Here is a 20,018-nt window from a genome sequence, read left to right as displayed (position 1 = left end):
TTGTTGCAAGTGGAATAACACCACATAAACACTGTTACATAAAGTCAATGTAGAAGCGCGATGACACGCGATTGCGGGTCCCGCGAAAATTCAGAAGCAGATTTGCGGCGCGAAAATGCAAAAATGCGTTAAAAATGCGTCAAAGCAGCGCGTCTGGCACATTTGACTCATGAATAAAACCACGCATGTCAGTTTTTGTGTTGCATTTTGTGCATACGCGCGTTTCGCGTCTACCGCTCAGGTTGGAAAAATCTGAACTCCAGCGTCAATTCGCGCCGCGACAACCAAGCCTGGTGACGTGACCCTGACCTAGGTCAAAGGGGCAGATCCAGCCAAAGCCCTTCATACTTCATTCAATATGGAGGAAAGGCTAATCAGCACCCTAGCAAACCACCCGGAGCTGTACGACACCAGCTGCTTTGTGTACCGAGACAGGAATATGAAGGACCAAGCTTGGAGGAAGATATGTGAAGAGATCGGGCAACCTGGTAAGTTCATTCATTTCTCTTATGAAATTTTTGACTGACCCAGGGAAGCCGCACAAAACCTAGCAAGCCACCACTATTTTGCCACTGATGTACAAATACCATTCTGCTTTTATGCATGTTGTCATATAGGAATTTTTATATTTTATTGTTTATTAATAAACAGCACACAGTGGTCCCGCTGTTCATCCGTCACTGCTTCGCTTTTTCGCTGATTTTTTTATTGCAAAATACAGCTTTGCATTCTGCAGCCTGGTTGACAAATCTCCTCCGTGCCGTGTTTCCTGCGCTTGCCAAATTTATCATGTTTGGTTTTGATAACCATCACATCCAATAGAAAAAACAGCACAAAAACACCCATAACTATGACCTTCATTCGGAAATAGACACCTGCACCGGGAGGGAAAAAGGCACACGAAAGTGGCAGGCAGATGAAAACAAAACGCGGCATAATAATACTTTTACGTTTTGCAACCTACAAAGGTTTGCCCTTTAAAAAATAACTTGTGAGAACTGTGACTAATGTTCATGTGTGTATTGCATATTTTGACGCGCGATTGATTCGCATTGGACACGCGTCGAGGTGCGAATATGCACGTGTCAAATTTTTTTTTTTTTTTTTTTTTTTTGCCTGTCCCATTTGGTTCTTTAGCCGTCAGAATTGTTGTCTGAAGACCAACAAGGATACCCAATGGATTTATTTTGCCAAATGGATCATCATGGCATTGCCGTATTGGTCCATTTGATCAACCTTTGTTTTTATTATTTATTTTATTTTATTTTCAGTTGATACAGACGGGACAGACATGAGTGAAGGATAGGAAAGGGAGAAAGAAAGAGGAAGGAAAAGAAAAACAGAAGGGGAGAGGGACAGTGAGAAAGGGGGGGAAAAAAATATCTCCGGGATCACCTGTTGAGAGAAAAAGAGTAGAAAACAAGCAAAAAAACAAAACAAAACAAAGCAACATACTATACACCACACCATCGCATTAATCTAGCTAAGTGTAAACAGCAGCAAATACCAAATATTGAACGTTGTTGTGCAGCACGCAGGACAGACAGCGCACAATGTGCTTTGAAGTAGCAGCCAAGAAAGGTGTGATTCAAGTCTACGAACAGCGAACACCTGTGTGCACACCTGTGTGCACACCTGTGTGCACACCTGTGTGCACACCTCTGTCCCCCAGGGCATGAAGCAGGCATGGGGGAGATCCAGGCCCCAGACATCCAGAGGCCCCAGAGTGCAAGAGCCCAAGGAGGACCACCGGAGGGGCATCCATGCCACCTTCATGGGAAGGGCTGAGGATCCCCAGACGAGGGGTCACCCAGTAGCCACCAGGCAGAAACTAGAGGGGGCTGCACCGGCGTGCCCGCCGGCTCCGCCGGCAGCCAGCTGTGCCAGAGTGAACCGAGCCGCAGGCACAGAGGCCGGAGGCCCGAGGGCCCTCCGCGCCCCGGAAGAGGCCTGACCGAGCAGCAGGCGCACGTGTCAAATTAAGGGTGTCTAGCGCGTTTGTTCACGTCTAGCGCGTTCGGTGTAAACACGCCGTAAGACATGGGACAGTACAACTCGGGACCTTCTATGCAAACACTTGGGATGCATACATAGTCACTGCATACTGTCCCCAGAAGCTAGATTAGACAACTTGTCCTGTTAATACTCAGTATACTCCTGCATGTCAAAGACTTCCTTTTCTGCCAAAAGCAAGAAAAAAAAAAAACAGCAAAGAATTTATCTGCTGCAAAACTCTAAATGTAGCACTTATCTATCTGATATGACTGATCCGGGCAGTTTGAGATACATTATCAACTGTGTTTCAGCCTCTGCTAAACTAAGTTATAAAATGCCTTTATTTAGCTCCTCAACAGAAGCTGTTTAGCTCATCTGTATCTAGAGCTGGGCGATATAAGATTTTTTCATATCACGATATGTTTTTTTCATTTCAGACAATAACAATATATAACACTATATAAGCCAAATAACTATATTTGTAAGATTTAAATGTGCCGTTACTCACAAGTAAAATGTGAAATAATCAGCAGCTTGTTTTGATTTAAATATTTATTTCCCATAATAAGTTCAACAGGGTAGATGTACTTAAGGAACATGAGACTTTTTCAGATAAATAAAGGCAAATATTGCAAACTACACAAAAGGCAGCCGCTAAAGCGTTTAAGTTTCAAAATAGAACAAAAAACACAGACTACTAAATTGTCAATTCCACTTAAAAACAAAATATTAATTCTAAAAATAAATCTTAGTTTGTTTTACAGAAGAACAGACAAATTTGACTAACTTTTGTCAATATCAAATAAACTGAGAACTAAAAGGAAATTCTCAATCTTTCCTTGTTGTATAGCTTAGCTTTTCAAACTGTTTTAACAGTTACTTTAGTCTGACAAAAGCTGAATGACGAATTAGCGCTTCCAGTCAGAGATTGAGCATGCACCGCTTTATTGTATTTCCAGACTTGCTTTCGGCACAATTTACAGTGCACACTACTCTGTTTTTTGTCAGACTTGAAATAGCTGAAATATCTTCACACTGTGGAACTTCTATGGCTCTTCCGTTCGACAATCTCTCCGGCGTTGGAACCATCATCTGTTTTCTCTTCGGTAACCTTCGGTCACGCTCTCGGTTGATTTTTCTCTAGTCAGCACACTCATTTCCTCCATTACCCGGGTGGCACGGCGGCTGGCTGCTTCCCAAACAAATACACATGGCACTTGTGCTGTACGTAACAAGTCACGTGACGTGACGCTGCGGCTGTGATTGGTTCGGCTCTGCGCTAGTTAATTTGGATTGGCTATTCATTTTTTTTAAGAGGACAAGAGAGATGAGGCCTATCGCAATAGTTTAACTTTTCTATCGAGAAAAAGTTATTTCGCAATACATATCGTTATCGTTCTATCGCCCAGCTCTATCTGTATCCTATATTTGTACTGCATAAAAATAGGAAGGTGCATCTCAGGTTATCTGGTGATCATAGAATTGCTGTGAAATTTGAAGTACTTAAATTGTACAGTATAAACTGCTTTTTAAATGTGGCTTGTAGTTTTAACTTTTAACACTAGTGATGGTGAGATGAAGCCTCATGATGAACTGAAGCTTTCCACCCAATTGGTCGACTCATGGTTCGAAGCATTGTGATGATTCATTTGCTCTACTGCGCCATCAAGTGGACAATTCAAGTGAAGGCTCTGTGATTATAATGATGTGTAAACCTCTAAACTGAATAAATAAATTGTTTTCTTGGTTATTTATCCTGAATATTGTCTCAGTATGTGTGATACAAAAGAGAAAGTGGAAACTATCAGGACAGAGTTTTGGTATGTTTGTGTAACTGTTAGCCTCAGACAGTCAGTCAAAAGTATAATTCAGATCATAGATCAGTACATTTGCATATTTTTATAACTATAAAAAGAAAGCTGACACTTTCGAGACTTTATCTAATGTGTAAGCATCACAGCAGATGTCTTAGATTAGAATCAGTGAGCTGTCGGCTTTCAGCCCCGATCGTGTCCATGCTGTCTGGTGAGAAAGGCGACATTTCACTGATTCTGATACGTCAGCGCTTTGTGTTTACGTCTTTGTGCAGAATTGGTGTACCTGCTCTCATTTACTGTTTTAGCTGTTTGGTGGTGGTTGAAATGTAGTAATATTTATATTAAAAATCGATTCAGAATTTTAATGAATCGATATCACGTTATCCAAGCTAGAATCGATTTTAATCGATAATCAAAACCCGCTAGTACCTGTGTAATCATGCTTATGTACATCTGGATAATGACACAAACTAGTATTTATTTAGTACTTCACTTTTTAATAAACTAAAAGACAGAAATCAGATTATAGGATCTGTAGTGTTGTTTATTTATATTATGGTGCTTATCATTTGTGATATTTATTACTGTGTACATACTTTATTAGGAGAGATAAAATAAAATAAAAAATCTCTTCCTTCCTGGTTCCATCGATTAAGGAAATGCTCAAGTAACTATGTAACACGTACGTAATCCAATTCCATAACACAGTGTGATGGGAAATCAGCTGTGTTTTTCTGTCCATTTTATTTCGAATCTGGCGCGAACCGGTGAACCAGTCCCTGAATCAGTCACGTGGTACGGACTGCCCGCGAGGCCTCGAACGTCACTGCATACGTAATCAAAGCAAGCCTCGATACGCGCTTCACAGACACGCCCCCGAGATTACCCGACACACGATTCGACGCTTCGACACACAGGACACATCACTATTTAACAGTCATTAAAACTAGAAAAGTGCTGTGTAAATCTCACTCTGTGGTATCTCTTGTGAAACTGAGGTGAAGACAACATGAGCGTTCTGTCCTCACTAGATGTGGGCGTGATTTAGCTTATCCAGTTTGACAGACAGTGAACAGAATGAGAAGAAGATAATGCTTTGAACTGAGATTCTTCTTTACTTCGATCTGCATCTCCAGTTTACAGGCCATGTTACTAAGGCTTCTTATACATGGTATCCCTTATCCATTTTCATTTCTCTCCTTTTTCTTTTCTTTTTGTAAAACTAAATAGACACAAAACAGATAATTACCTTCTCATTCACTGAACATACATAATGTACTAATTGAAACTTAGTTTTCATGAAAACCAGCAAAAACATAAATCTTAAGGTTGCCTAAATTAAACATAAACATCACCTTCAGTTAACTAGCATTATTGATCATAGCAAGTTAGCAAACACATGCTAATATACAGTCGCTAGCACACAAGTAGCTTTACAAATGAGTAATGACCACACAGCTGAAATAGTAACTCAGTTACACATGCATCACAAATGAGATAGTTAAGGTTATAGTATGCAATGGAAACTTACAGGCATGTAAGTTTCCATTACAGATGTCTCTTAAAAGGTTTCCAGAGTGTGAAAAGGGGAAACACCCACTGCTAAGTGGCTGTGATCTGTGTATAGTAGTTACCCATTTAAAAATAATAGTAATAAATAAATATAAATACAAGTAAATAGGTGTAACTGCAGGTGAAGCGACATTGTACCTTTATTTGGGTTTTTTTTTTGCATTTTCTTCCTCTTCTTCTGTAAAGTATAAAGTACAAAGTGTGAAACTGTGGCACTGATGTAGCATTGAAGTTCAGCATGCCACACTTACACCTTTGTCACATGTTTAAAGTTTATTTGATTTCAAAACCATTACCCATGAGCCTCAGCAACTCAGCCCAGCTGACATCACCATAAACACAGCAGCACTTTTAAAGTAACTGAGATATAATCTGAGAGAGGGGGCAGGACTTCCTCTTGCCTCACGCCCACTTCTGGTTAACGACACTATTTCTGTTTAGCTTGAGCTTGCTCACAACATGTGGGTGAATTTATCAGCAAACCACAATTTCATGTTAAAAAAATCTGCATTAGTGTAATGAAATACTTTAAATGAGTCAAGTTCAGCTTTGTCAGTTCAGATGTATTTTTAGTTTTATATTGACATCTCTGTTTATCAGCATCAGTTAAAACTTTATTCTTCTATGAATCTATTTCCTTAATTGTTTATAAAGTTGAGCGTCTCAGATGATTTGGAGCCTGTCTCAGCTGTTTTAGGATGAGAGGTAGGGTACACCCTGGAGAGATGAAAATTGAAATAAATATAAAAGAGTATAAACACGTCATGCTGTGGTCAGATCTTGTTAAAGAGTGTTAGTTCAGTGAAAAAGGAAGGAAGCAGAGAGAAGAAGTTGAAAAAATCTTTGTTCTCTTCACAGCTCTTTGGTATCTGCTGTGCTGCTGCTTCACTCTCTCTCTTTACAGAAAGTTGTAGAAGTTTTCAGACGTGTCACTGCTGGATGTGAGGATGGGAGCCACTTTGCTCTGTGAGCTGGGCCTATTCTGTGAGTACATCACTGACTCCTATTGTTTGATTCATACTAATCCATAAACATGTTTTAGTAAGAAGAACAGAGCATCAGTCTTTTGTACCATTTCAGGTCATGTGATCAGAGGACTCTCATGTTTGTTACCAACATGTTTGTTTGTAGACTGGATTAGATTTTGGTGCACTGACTCAGATCAGAGTGGAGCTGGTTTAGTTTATCTAAGAAAGGTTTGTTTCTCCGTCAGTGATAATTTGATGAATTTATCCATCTCTGTCTGCCTGTTATTGCGGCTTCCCACCTTCATTATCAAGTACATTTCTTGACTAAGACTCAGACTCGACACTCACATTAAGATTTTTTATCAATGTATCTGTGCATTGTCATATTTTTATGTTCCAGGTGCTGCTACATATAATGTAATTGCTGAAACAACACAAATAGATATGAAGATGAACAGATAAACATATGAACCAGAGGAGCCCGTAGAAAATGTATTTGTATTGTATGTGTTTATTCAGATTGTATTTCTGATTGCAAAGACTTCCAGAAAGGACAGGATTAACAAACACTAGGTTTACTAAACCTGTGCAAATTTGCGTAACTTCCCTAAACCCAACACCCCCTAGAATTACTGGCTTTTTTATTTTCTGGTGCAAGTCCCGAGGTGTTAATCACCCCTGCAGAGATTTTCACAGGTCGTCAGCTCATTTCTCCTCCAGCTTTTGTTGTGCAAACCACCCATTATCCTTGAGGCCTGGCACATTTGCATTTGCTCACTCAGAGTTGCTCAGATCCAAGTCAGGCCAAACCTCTGTGTTACAACTTTCAGAAATGCCTGCCGTATCTATACAAAATATTCCACACATTGACTGACCTGCAAATATAAAAGACACACATTCACACCTTTCTTGACTCTCATTGTCACTGTGTATGTGAGGAAGTGGCATTGCTTGACTACAGCACAGTGCTGTGCATAAAAGCAGACCGACCCAGGCGGGAGAATCATTTCTTGTTCGCATTTCTGAGAATGCACATCAGGATGGCTTCCGTATCACTGCCACACAGGAAGAACCTCCCCGCTCAAAAGGCCTTGCTTCAGGAAATGGACGAAGCAGATTCTGATGGAGGAGAGGTTTCATTCATTCATCATCCAGCAGGCCACTGATACCTCCTCAGAAAAATCTGAAAAGGAGACGGAACAAGAACCCAACATGCCTCGTGGTAGTGGGAAGCCCAGCCAGAGCCACACGGCAAATGATGGCACTGTGTGGGTTGAGGAGGACATTGGAATGACCAGTGCAGTAGCAAGTCGCTCATGCTTCACTGCACAAGCTGGACCCACAGCATCTGCTAAGGTTTGTCACTGCCATAGTAGATATGATATTTATATAAACCCATTTAGAGTGAGGTTCATGTAAAGTTTCCATTCTCTATTTGTTTATCTTCCGACAGCGTAAGATTACAAGTGTGCTCCAAAGCTTCCTTTGCCTGTTAGAAGTGGGAATGCTGCAGACCATCAGAGAGTGTATGGTACATCAAGCCCGCAGAACAGAGCCGGACTGGAATTTGTCAGTTCATGAACTGATGGCATTCATTTCAATCCTGTTTGTGAGAGCAATCATGTGTCCAGTTGGTGCCATTGCGGATTGCTGGTCAGAAAGATTTTTGGTGCCAGTAATCAAAGAGACAATGCCCTGAGATAGATTCATTTCAATTATACAACACCTTCGATTTGATGACAGGGACACGCGGGTCAGAAGGAAGAGAGGCTGGCAGAGAACGTATATATATACATATATATATATATACACACACACACACACACACACACACACACACACACACATATATATATATATACATATATATATATATATATATATATATATATGTGTGTGTGTGTCTATAACTAGACTTTATGCATATTATGTAAGGTGTTGCTATATAAATATATGTACAACTCTATGTATAGATTTTTATGGACAGCCATGCAATGTAGTGACAAGGATTGACAAGAACTACCATGGTGTATTCTACGCTGCAGGTAAGGAAGGAAAGTAGCCTTGCAGGGAAGGAAAGACCTGAATCTCTCATGGTTGGGGGAGGGTGTGTTTGCACAACTAAAGTAGGAGAACAATGGAGCTGAAGACCTGTGAAAATCTCAGCAGGGTGCCAAGAGGTGTTAGGGTCAGGGGAATTTACGCAAATCTGCGCAGGGCTAGTAAATCTAGTAGGGACTTGCACCAGGGAAAAAAAGGCTCAGTAATTCTGGAGCCTGGAGAAATTTTATAGCTGTGTTTGACAGAAAAATTTATTCAGATCATATTTCTCATTGCAAAGACTTTCAGACAGGACAAGATTTTTAAAAAAAGAAAGAAAAGTAAAAACCTCAAAGTGATAATGACCCATGACACTGTTGTTCACACCTTGGCTCATGTGATGAGGCACAGGATCAATATTGACAGCCTTCTAGTGGATAGTGGAACTAGTGGATACCACCACTAGGGTTTAAATAACTGGGATTCTCCACCATTTGGTTTTAAAACTGAAGAAGCTTCTTGGCAAAGATATGAAACACCTTCAGGAAACCTAAAGAAGTCCATTCACTTTCTCACCATTTTTTTCTTTATTGTAGTGCTCTGTACGCTACTCTGCACTGGACATGTTCAAGGTGACTGAAAAGTTTTACTTTTTCTTGTTTCTTTCTTTTTTATTTATTCAGTAAAGATTCATCAACTGCTTTATCAGTCTTAAGCACTTCACATTGTTGTTTTTATTTCATTGTTCATCACTAATTTATAATTTTATGAATATAAACACAGTTTGTGTTTTGAATAGTAAAATATATATATGAACAATATATGAACAGTGTATGAACGTACTGTCACAGATTGTTTTGTGCATAAAAGTGTTTCAGATTGTTAACTTTGTGGTTGTGTTGGATTCTAGATGCTGTGTTAACTATTGAACCCAGCTGGTCCAGTTTTTTCATTGGAGAGTTTGTTACCTTCAAATGTGACATGAATGAAGGAGAAGACACTGACTGGTATTACCAAATCAACAAGGACAGTCAAGAATTTGTGTCCTACGACACAGACAAAGACTACAGATTAGAAATTATATCTACACAGGACAGTGGTGAATATCAGTGCTCTGGTAGCTTGGTGAGCTCAAATCATATAAAGAACAGTAATACTGTCTCAATAACTGTATTAGGTAAGTCCTCAGTGACCGACAGCACAAATGTATGATCCCTGTTCAAATACTCAACTGAATTATAAAATAGAGTACATTTAATTAAATTTGTCACTGAAACTTGAACTTTAACCAAGATCACTGTACCTGTTACTTCGTTCACAGTACAGTCAGTGCTACAATACTGACAGACTAATTTATCATTAGCAGGTGTGTGAGTTTTAACAACAGCAGTTATGGATGAAATTAAATTTAATTACATTTCTAAAGGAAAAGGAGAAACATCAAAAGCTTCATGAAGTTTAAAGTGAAGGTGTTTCTGTTATCTAAACCAAAACATGAGGAATGACATTTTAATGCATCATTGTGTTTCCTTCAATAGAGAATAGACAAACATTTATGCTGAGATCAACTAATAAAAATATAAACTGTATTGTTTTTCAGTGTTCATATGTTGTTATAACGAATCACAGATATTTATTTATTTTTCTTCCACTATCATAACATCAGATATTCCCAGGGCCACACTGACAGCAGGAACAACAATCATAACAGTAGGGGGCAGTGTGACACTGTCCTGCTCTGTGCAGAGCTCTGATGGATGGAAATATGAGTGGTTCAGACGAACCCAAAGAACCTCTGAAGTTCAAATCGGAGATCAACAAAACAGAGATATCAGAGTATCTGAAGGAGGAATCTACAGCTGCAGAGGAACAAGAGGAAACCCAGTTTACTACACTGATATAAGTGATGAAGTCACCATTGAGATAACCTGTGAGTTCAGTCATTTAATTTGAAATATACATTCACTCATGATTATCAATATACTGTGTTAAGTTTTCATGTTGATTTCATGTTTCTATTTGTATCTATTTTGAGAAGTCTTCTGTCTTCTTGTGAATCTGTTGTTGTGGTCGGAGCAAGGAGACATCACAACAAATAATGGAAAGGAGTAATTTACAAATAACATAAAGCATCATAATGCAATGAAGCAAAAAAAAAATGTATGCACTGAAAGGATAATATTCAATATGGACCTGTGTAAGAGGACAGAGTGGAGGAAAGTGAATTACATCAGTATTATTACAGCTTGGACCCTTTTACCGTCCTGTGCTTAGCTAAAAGAAGGATGTACTCATAGCATGGCAGTTTGGTCTTATTGCTTCTTATGTGTTGTTGGAAACCTAAATAGAGGTATACTGATGTTGAATGCTCACAACATCAGGGCAATGCAATCTTATGGTGACCACACTGTTTTAAAGCCCTTGGTTTAGACTAGCTATAGATGGTGTAGCGGCAATCTTTGGTCCTTCTTTGCCACTTCTGCAGGACGTAAGGTTTCTGACTTGTTCTTTTGTTAGATTAATGTAAATCCCGGACTACAGAGCGCACCTGATTAAAAGCCGCATGCTCTAATTGTAGAAAGAAAATCAATTTTGTACTTGTACAGGCCGCACCGGATTTTAAGCCGTATGCGTTTCACTAGTAATATGAGATATTTACACAGAAATATTACACGTGAGGATTTTTAACGTTTAATTTCATCCATAAGGTAACATCAACATGGTAACATAAACATTAGGGTAACATACAAAAATACATACTGCAAATGCTTTTTTTCCTCGAACAGCGCCTGTAACACGACTACCTTTAAGTATACGTACGTATCGGTAACACACAAATTACGTTGCTTATGGTTTTTTTATGTAACAGTGCATAAACAACATTACAACATCTGTTAACAACCGATAAAAATATATAGCGTATATATACTACTTATCATTTTGATTGGTCTACTGTTACCAGGCAAAATGTTTTTGGCCGCATGAAAAAAATATGCATTAGCCACACGTCATTATAAGCCGCAGTGTTCACAGTGTGGGAAAAAAGTAGCAGCTTACCGAAAACTACGGTACTTGTATGCCTTTCAGTGGCAAAAAACGAGGAAAATGTAAAAAAGGAAAAACATTTGTTTATTCTACACAAAGTACAAAACAAATGTCTCCAGTAGGAGCTCCATTTACATTTCTATGATATTATATCTGAAATTACTATCACAGCAATGATCAGAAAACTTTTCCTCCATGCCCTGCGTACTAGCCTCACCTTTCATCACCACATGGTGGCCCACTACACACTACCTTTACGACACCGACCAACACTTTAAAACAACACAACAAAACAGGACAAATTTATGGAGCATAATATATTACATTACAACATAAAATAATCCAGATTATAACTAGAATTTACACAAATTTTACATCATAACAAAATGCCTAAATATGACCCGATATAGTTGAGTAAATATTGGCCTGAATTGTCTATGCTCCAATAGAAGGGGTCCAAAAATCACAACATGAACAACATAATAGAAATAAAAGGAACTAATTCTCCTTAGAGCGCTTACAGAAACCCTCCTTTAAAACCCAAGGGTTTCCAGATTACATCAATTGACTGTCCCCTCTAGAATGATTAACACTGTATCACCAACATAACACAATTTACAATGTTCATAAGGAAATGGTCCCAGTTTCTACTAGTCAGTCCCAACAAAAATGTCCTTTGGATATGAAACCATATACAGTGTCTTCTTTGAAGGTGTAACTGTAGTGAACAGGAGACGACAGTGGGATCCTAGTCTGTTAAGCTGACCAAAGATACAGCAGCCGGAGTGAGCAATACAGTTTGGGGTCCACAAAAGCAAAGAAAATAGAAACCATACCTTTGTCTCTGTGTGACACTACGTGGGAAAATCACCAGGCTACGCAACGGCAACGCTTTCACACACAGCCGAACAAAACACATACCCTATTCACCGCTGACTCACTTTGTTCTTGTGTTTGTTTCTTAGAATGAGCCCAAACTCAGGCCAGTAACTGGCAACATTAAGTGAGGTCGCTAAAGCCCTCGCAGAGACTCGTTAGCTCCCAGCGAGGCAGCTAGCTTTGCTGCTCCAAACATTCACTTAACGGCCGAACTCGGCCTAATCCAACTGGAAACGGAGATGGGTCTTAAAGAAAAGTGCAGCCAAGGTTAACTTTTGCTCCAACTTCCCGCCACCACGCTGTCGGCGATGGCCTACAGCACCACATGTTGTGGCTAGCGGCTACAAAAAGCCAAGCTTCGCACAAGCAACTTAATTTTGACTGAGCTCTCGGATCCCCCTTTTGGGCTCAGCCGAAACGTGAGGCTTCCTTAATGTGTCTGACAGTGACAACATGCGCGAGACGGCTACTTCTCCTCTCCTTGGCTCCACACACACACACGAGCGCGTGCGGGTTCTCTGTCTTCTCTTTGATTTTCTCTTGCCTTTCTCAAACAAGCCATTCAAGGCACTATATGGCAACCCCCACAATCTACATACCTATAGAATAGAATAGAATAGAATAGAATAGAATGCCTTTATTGTCACTATACAGTTGTACAATGAGATACAGAGCATCTCCTACTCTGTATGGGGGGGGGGGGCGTGTACAGTTCTGCAGCGCTATATACATATGGACAGTATTAACATAGGGAAATATATATATATATATATATATATATATATATATATATAAAATGTACAAATATACAAGCCGTTTTTTTAAAAAAAAGTAATATGCAATAAATAGTGTTGTGTATATACAGTTGAGTTGTTGCACATAGAATTGGTATTGCACAGTGGTGGTCCATAGAGGAAGTGGGAAGAAAAAAAATTTGAAGGGGGGGGCTGTGTTATCGGTGCATGTGTGAGTTCAGGGTGGTTATGGCTTTGGGGAAGAAACTGTTTTTGAGTCTGTGGGTGTATGTGCTGATGCACCTGTAGCGCTTCCCTGAGGGAGGCAGGCTGAACATGTTAAAACCAGGGTGGGAGCTGTCCTTGATAATGTTTGCTGCTCTGCTGAGGCAACGGGAGGAATAAATGTCCATCAGGGAGGGGAGAGGGCAGCCGATGATCTTCTGTGCTGTCTTGACCACACTCTGAAGCCTCACTCTATCCGCCTTGGTGCAGCTGCTGTACCATACCGTGATGCAGTAGGTTAGCAGGCTCTCAAGATAAGATAAGATAAGATAAAACTTTATTAATCCCTCGGGTGGGTTCCTCTGGGAATTTTTTTTTTTTTTTTTTAAGATAAGAATGGACGAGCGGTAGAAGGTCAGCAGCAGGTTGGAGTTCAGCTTGTACTTCCTGAGGACTCTCAGGAAATGCAGCCGCTGTTGGGCCTTCTTGACAACCGCTGAGATGTTGTCTGTCCAGGAGATGTCAGCAGAGATGAGGACACCAAGGAACCGGAAACCACATTAAATTCACTTTTTACTCTTCAAAAAAAAAGCAATTCGAATCATCCACAATGCAGGTTATAGGGAACATACAAACTCACTATTTTTGCAGTCTGAAATATTGAAAATTGACGATCTAGTGAAATTCCAAACAGCACAAATTCTATTCAAAGCAAAAAATAAAGAACTGCCAGGTAATATTCAGAGTATTTTTTTTTTGAAAGAAGGAAGTTATAATTTAAGGGGTTTTTGTAACTTCAAAACAATGAAGGTACGTACTACAAGAAAAGGCTTTTGTGTTTCTGTTCATGGAGTGAAACTATGGAACAGTCTGAATATGGAATTAAAGCAATGTCCAAACATAAAACTGTTCAAAAAGAGTTATAAAAATATGATCTTCTCGAACTATAAAGAAAAAGAAAATATTGAAATTAAGTGAATGTCTCTATTTAAAAAAAAAACCCAAAAAAACCAAAACAACTCATGATATGATATTATAGTATATAGTATATCAGAAATCTGTTCACTGTTGTTATTACAAATTATATCAGTAAGGAAGCTGACTAAATATTAACTGATAATTTATGGCAAAGGGGTGGGATTAAATAAGTGTTTACTTCTTCCCACTCCCTTTCAACATGTAAATTAATAATTTTTTTTTGTATGTAATTTGTACAGTATTTTTTTTCTTTCTTATTTTCTTTTCTAAATGTACTTGTATATTGTTCACATGTTGAAATAAATTACCAATCAATCAATCAATCAATCAATCAAGGTGTGGACCCTCTCCACACACTCCCCGTTGATGTAAAGGGGGGCCAAGTCAGTGCTGTGTCTCCTGAAGTCAACTTTACAGTTGCCCACAACCGTTTCTCCACCAAGTATTTAGTCACAGTTTGCTTAGGGATCAAATACATATTTCCCTGAGTAACATGCAAAGTCAATCAATAACATTTATGTAGTGTGGAACCCAAAAATCCACAATATGGATTTTTGGATGATATTGTGTCTCTCTCCACAAGTTTCTATCCACAAGAAGATAGTCTATCTCCACTATCTTCAGAACAGAAAATATGAAGTAATTCAGAACATACAAGATGCAAACAGAACTAACTTAACATTAGGAGAATAGTGAAATATATGTCCGACTAGAGTCTAAGTTTGTAGGAGAGATTAAGACCGACAGTGAAATACTGAGCAGCTGAAGTCACAGGGTACTTTAACTTAAAGCTGAACCTTCTTCATTCAAAATAAGCATGGATAAAGTTATCACAAAGTGCCAGGTCAGATATCAGAGCTTCACAAACATGGATATTGTGGCATAAACACTACAAAGTATCCATCATATTAAACTGACTCTTCAAAAATTTCTGCAATATCAGGTGAGTCTTTGTGATAAGGGAGCAGCCTAAAGAAGCTTTTAACAGTTAAATATGCATACTTTGTGATTATTCCACGTGTTTGTGAGGCTCTATTTTATAATATTATAAGAGACATTATGCTTTAGTCCATCTGACGCTACCTGGTTGCACCTCACCTCATAATTAATGTTATTCTTTCTTACAGCACAGTCCAGGACTGAAACGTTTCCTACTCTGTTGATCACTGGACTTCTTTGTGGAATTTTACTGATTCTTCTTCTTCTGCTGCTGTGTTACATCAAACTGTTAAAAGGTGAGACTTTTTCCTTCTGATACGAGATTGATTATGATCCCATTATTATCTAATTATTCAGAATCACAGATGTATCCTGAGCACTCCATGCACTGTCACAGCACCAGAAAAAGTAAAAGAAAAACATGTACTTGTCTTTTTTACAGATAAATCTTTTATCAGGTTGGTTCAAATCTCCTACTTCACATTTTTAACAAACCAGAATTACAACCTGTGTTTCTTATCAAATTGAATGTTTTACTATATTTTATTACTATATTAGGACTCAGAGCACAAACCAGAGCTCTGCTATGAAACACAGGATCAACCAGGGTGAAGCTCAACACAGCCAAAACACTTCTCTCCAAGGTCAGCTTTAACCATAACAATTTTGCTATTGTTACTTTATTCATTCATTTATTTATTGTCAAATTGTGAACTTTGACTCTGATATTTGCAGTTTTTTTTTTTATTTAAAAGATGATCAAATTCATATATAGAAATGTTAATGATTAATATATCACTGACTTGTTTTTGCAGGTGATGCTTGTATATATGAATCAATCAGAGACTACAATGACAGAGAAAAGGGTAATGCATTTATAGTTTCATATAAGTATGCAGACTCATTGTGATTATGTTCCATTTTTATATATTAATTCTCCATTTTAGCAGAATGCAGGGATTTCACATATTCTTTGATTGAGCTTAAAAACTTCACTAAGAAAGGTAAGAATTCAAGTTAATTTCAGTTCAATTCAATTTTATTTATATAGGGCTAAATCACAACAACAATTGACTCATTGACCCTACAGTAAAACAGAGAAAACCCCAACAATCAGATGATCTGAAAGCCGAAGGCTCTGCCTTCCGTTCTACTTTTAAATATCCTAGGAACAACATGTAAGTAGGGATGGGTATCGAAAACTGGTTCTTGTTGAGAACCGGTTCCCAGTGTTTCAATTCCTTGGAATTGTTTGCCATTTTTGCAATCAATTCCCTTATCGATTCCAGTCGCCCCGAATGATGTCACCACGTTGTGGAGCGTCATTTACCTGGCAGGAAACATGGCGCCTAAGCGGCTCAAACACTAAAAAGTTTGATTATCCTTTACGAGAACGGATGACAACAGGGCAACTTGCAATACTTGCAAAGTAGATATTTAATTTAAGGGAGGAAACACTACGAACATGCAAAAGCATTTGCTCACAAAACACGCGATAACCTTAAATGAATGTCGTGTTTTTAATTCCGCTCCGGACTCGTGAATCTCAACCCAGCAGCAGCGGTAACATTTGCACGTCCTCTCCCGTTAATGCGGCAGGTAAATAATCAACTAACAGTGCATATTATGTTAGCGCCACACAACATAGACTGCCAGCCACTCTCCACTCGCTCATGAAAATCCACTCTGGGAAAACAGGGACAAGTCCAGATAATCTATAAGAATATATCTATATCTATAAGAACAAGAATATGCAAACTAGCACGAGGGCAAAGAATCAACAAGAACTATGAACAGACTTGAGCTGGGGCTACACTGACACGAGTCATACAACGATCCAGCAATGAGTAGCTTCATTTCTTCAGCTTAAGTAGTGGCAGGCATAGGTAGGTGTGTGGGCTTTGTACAGAGCCCCAGATCCTGTGGAAGTGGATTTGTAAGTGTAAAGGTAAGAATGTCATCCTACTTTACCCTGATGAACTGTCCATAGATGACAGTCTGTTGTACGCAGATGCCACCTACAGTAAGGCTGAATGTAACAGTGACAAAAGTAGGCAAAGCAATAAAATGGGTACCATATTTTCTTCTCTTTTACATTTCATTTATCCATCAAGGAAAATGATATAAATGAGTAAAGTTGTCAGTTTAAAGTAAGATGTTACTAAAAGTCATGTTGAAAAAAACATTTTTTTATGTGCAGGAGAATCAGCCACTGAAACAGCCGACGAAGGGGTTTATTCTGAAATCAAACCACAAGAAACACAAGGAGCTTTCATGTTGTGACTGTAATGATTATCAAATAGGTTTTAAAGAAAGTAAATTCATTACCAAATCACCTTTAACCATTTAATTATCATGATTATGTACTTTCAAAACAAGCAAAAGCAGACAAATGCAGGACAGAATTTACTTTATTTCACATGAATTTTACAAAGCATTGAAAAAAGAAATGGGAAGAAAAAAGCTTTTCCCCTTTTTTATAAATCAGTTTAAATGAGCTTTATCTAAAAGTGATGATGTGGCTTTGAGTTCAATTTTCTTTTTCACTTTCACACGAGCAGTTATTAAACTGCATTATTGATACATGTATATGTACTGATTTTCTATGTCTTTTCTAAATATTTTTGTTTCCCTGAATGGATTAAGTATCATTTGAAAAATTAGATTTTTTTTAGTTTTACAAACTTCCAAACTGCAGGCAGGTTTTTCATTGTGTTATCTGATTATGTGTGCCATATAAACACACACTTTATATACTGTGACATGTTGGGATCGGGTGAATGGAGTCCCCCGCTGTGCCTCTGGAACAGTGTGTTTCACATTGAGTTTTAAAGAAGCTGTGTTTACTGTATTTGTTACAGTAATAAAGCTGCTATTGTTGCAATGTTTTCACTTACAGTTATTGTTGTTGGGTTGGTGGAATAGAGAGTTACATCATGAGTGAAGTTATGTGCAGAGTTACTGAGCCCTTTAGAGGCAAAGTTTGAGTGTCTTTAAATTCTTAATAAAATCGTGTCCCCCTTTGTCTCCATATATAGCGCAGCCGTCCATGGGACTAAAGTTTCACTTCATTCAAAGTTAAATAAGATTAAATTTGCAGCCTTCATTCTATTTTTGACTTCTACTCATTTATGTTTCACGTTTCTGTTCTTGTATAAATGAAGGAGGACAAATAATAAAAACTAAAAAAATTCATAGTGTTTTTATTATTATCCAAGCTTCACATCTTCATTACTCAAAACTCACAAACAGTGTAGAAGCAGGGGAAAAAAAAAAAGAAAAATCTGTACTAAACCAAACATTAAAACAAATCAGAAAAAAGATTGTTTCAAGAAAATAGATTTATTTTTAGAATTTATGATGATTGCCCCGTAAACCTAATAACTCTTTGGACCACCCTTAGCAGCCCCGACTAGAATGAAGTGTTTGCGATAACTGGCAGGGAGTCTCTCACAGCACTGTGGAGGAATTTTGGCCCACTCATCTTTGCAGAACTGTTGTAATTCAGCCATATTGTTGGTTTTTTTGAACATGAAACACGTTTTTAAGGCGCCTCAATCGGATTCAAGTCAGGACTTTGATGGGGCCACTCCAAAGTCTTCATTTTGTTTTTCCATGCAGAGGTGGACTTGCTGCTGTGTTTTGGATCAATGTGCTGCTGTAGCTGTGGGTTGTTGTTTTTTTTACCTTGATGATCTTAAGCATTTAAGTGTGACAGACATACAATTAAAAAACAATGGAAATCAGGAAACGGGGCAAACACTGTTTCACACCACTGTATCCATCTGATCAATCCTTATTGTTTAACAAGTGGGCCAGAACAGGGAAGGTAGTGACCGCCATGAAATTGGAAACAGTGAACAAAAAATGCAGTGGATGTTTTTCACTGTTTTTAACACTTTGTTTCACTTAAGCTCTTTATATCTTACAAAAACTTAGTGTTGTGATTCATTAATGTGATTGTCAGTGATGACAAGGTTGTATGAACTTCTGAGACATCTGAAGTTTAAATATGCACAAAAACTGCAAACTATTTTACTTGGAAAAGTCTTGGAAAACAACAAAAGTGAGTGCAGTGCTGAAGCCTCAAACATAAAAAATAATGTCTTTCTGTATTTCTTCAGCATCTTTTTATTTCATGGCATCTTTTGCTAATCTGTGCTGTAAAGCAAAGGTTTCAGTAAAAGAAACATATATAGAGAAACATATAAAGATATATTGTCAGCACTATGAGCCTGTTTTGCAGATGTTTATTATGAGTTTGTTTCAGGTCCATAAAGAGAAATACATTTTTGTAAGCATAAAAAACACTGAAACAAATAACGGGACTCTGTGAAGATATTCGACTTACCAAAACTTCTTTACAAAATGAAAAGTGTTTGTAGCTCCAAAAAACCAAAACTGTTATGATTTAAATTTAAACATTAAACAGGTCACTAAAGGTTAGTGTTTACTGTGAACCATTTTTAGGGCTCTGTCTCTGATTGTGATTATAAGACCTATCGGATGCACTTCAGTCTGCAACCACTTCCATTTCACACGTGGACTTGTAATCTATATCTGAATCAGATGTTCCTATAGTGATTTGGTCATGCCTGTCAGTTGTGGCTGCCACAGTGTCACGGTTATTGGGTTTTTCTGTGTTTGACTTGTCGGTGATGGTGGATGACTGTATCTGTTGGGTAGATAGCTTGGACTGGGACGACTGTAAGGTGCTAGTTCAGATTTGCCGCTACCACTCCTCGGAGTGTCAGCCAGAACACACCGCTCAAGGCCCTTGAGTGGTGTGAAGACACCGAGGATAGTGCAGACTCTTGTATTGATTT

The 20,018-nt window shown here is 38.4% G+C and overlaps 1 protein-coding gene across 1 annotated transcript; it reads left to right on the top strand.

Moving 5' to 3' along the window:
• Positions 1-358: 358 nt before the first annotated feature.
• Positions 359-18,087, top strand: LOC148104158 (uncharacterized). Its single transcript, XM_087838270.1, has 14 exons — positions 359-488; positions 7,419-7,708; positions 7,806-7,883; positions 8,340-8,397; positions 8,938-9,024; positions 9,303-9,569; positions 10,059-10,322; positions 15,381-15,488; positions 15,635-15,650; positions 15,751-15,836; positions 16,008-16,058; positions 16,140-16,196; positions 17,183-17,242; positions 17,393-18,087. Exons 1-14 carry the CDS (start codon positions 359-361, stop codon positions 17,473-17,475), a joined length of 1,635 nt encoding a protein of 544 aa, XP_087694396.1. The 3' UTR covers positions 17,476-18,087.
• Positions 18,088-20,018: the final 1,931 nt, after the last annotated feature.

Source organism: Neolamprologus brichardi, chromosome 3 (assembly GCF_056152115.1).
Source record: "Neolamprologus brichardi isolate AB-2024 chromosome 3, ASM5615211v1, whole genome shotgun sequence".
NCBI lineage: Eukaryota > Metazoa > Chordata > Actinopteri > Cichliformes > Cichlidae > Neolamprologus > Neolamprologus brichardi.
Note: the sequence above shows the minus strand (reverse complement) of the source record. Positions and strands in the feature narration are given on the sequence as shown.

What these genes read in the sequence shown, in the direction of transcription:
- LOC148104158 (XM_087838270.1), top strand. Translation starts at nt 359, where the DNA reads ATGGAGGAAAGGCTAATCAGCACCCTAGCAAACCACCCGGAGCTGTAC. An exon ending in TGTCTCAATAACTGTATTAG is followed by an intron (nt 9,570 to 10,058) that starts GTAAGTCCTCAG and finishes TCATAACATCAG; the next exon opens with ATATTCCCAGGGCCACACTG. An exon ending in CCAAAACACTTCTCTCCAAG is followed by an intron (nt 15,837 to 16,007) that starts GTCAGCTTTAAC and finishes TTGTTTTTGCAG; the next exon opens with GTGATGCTTGTATATATGAA.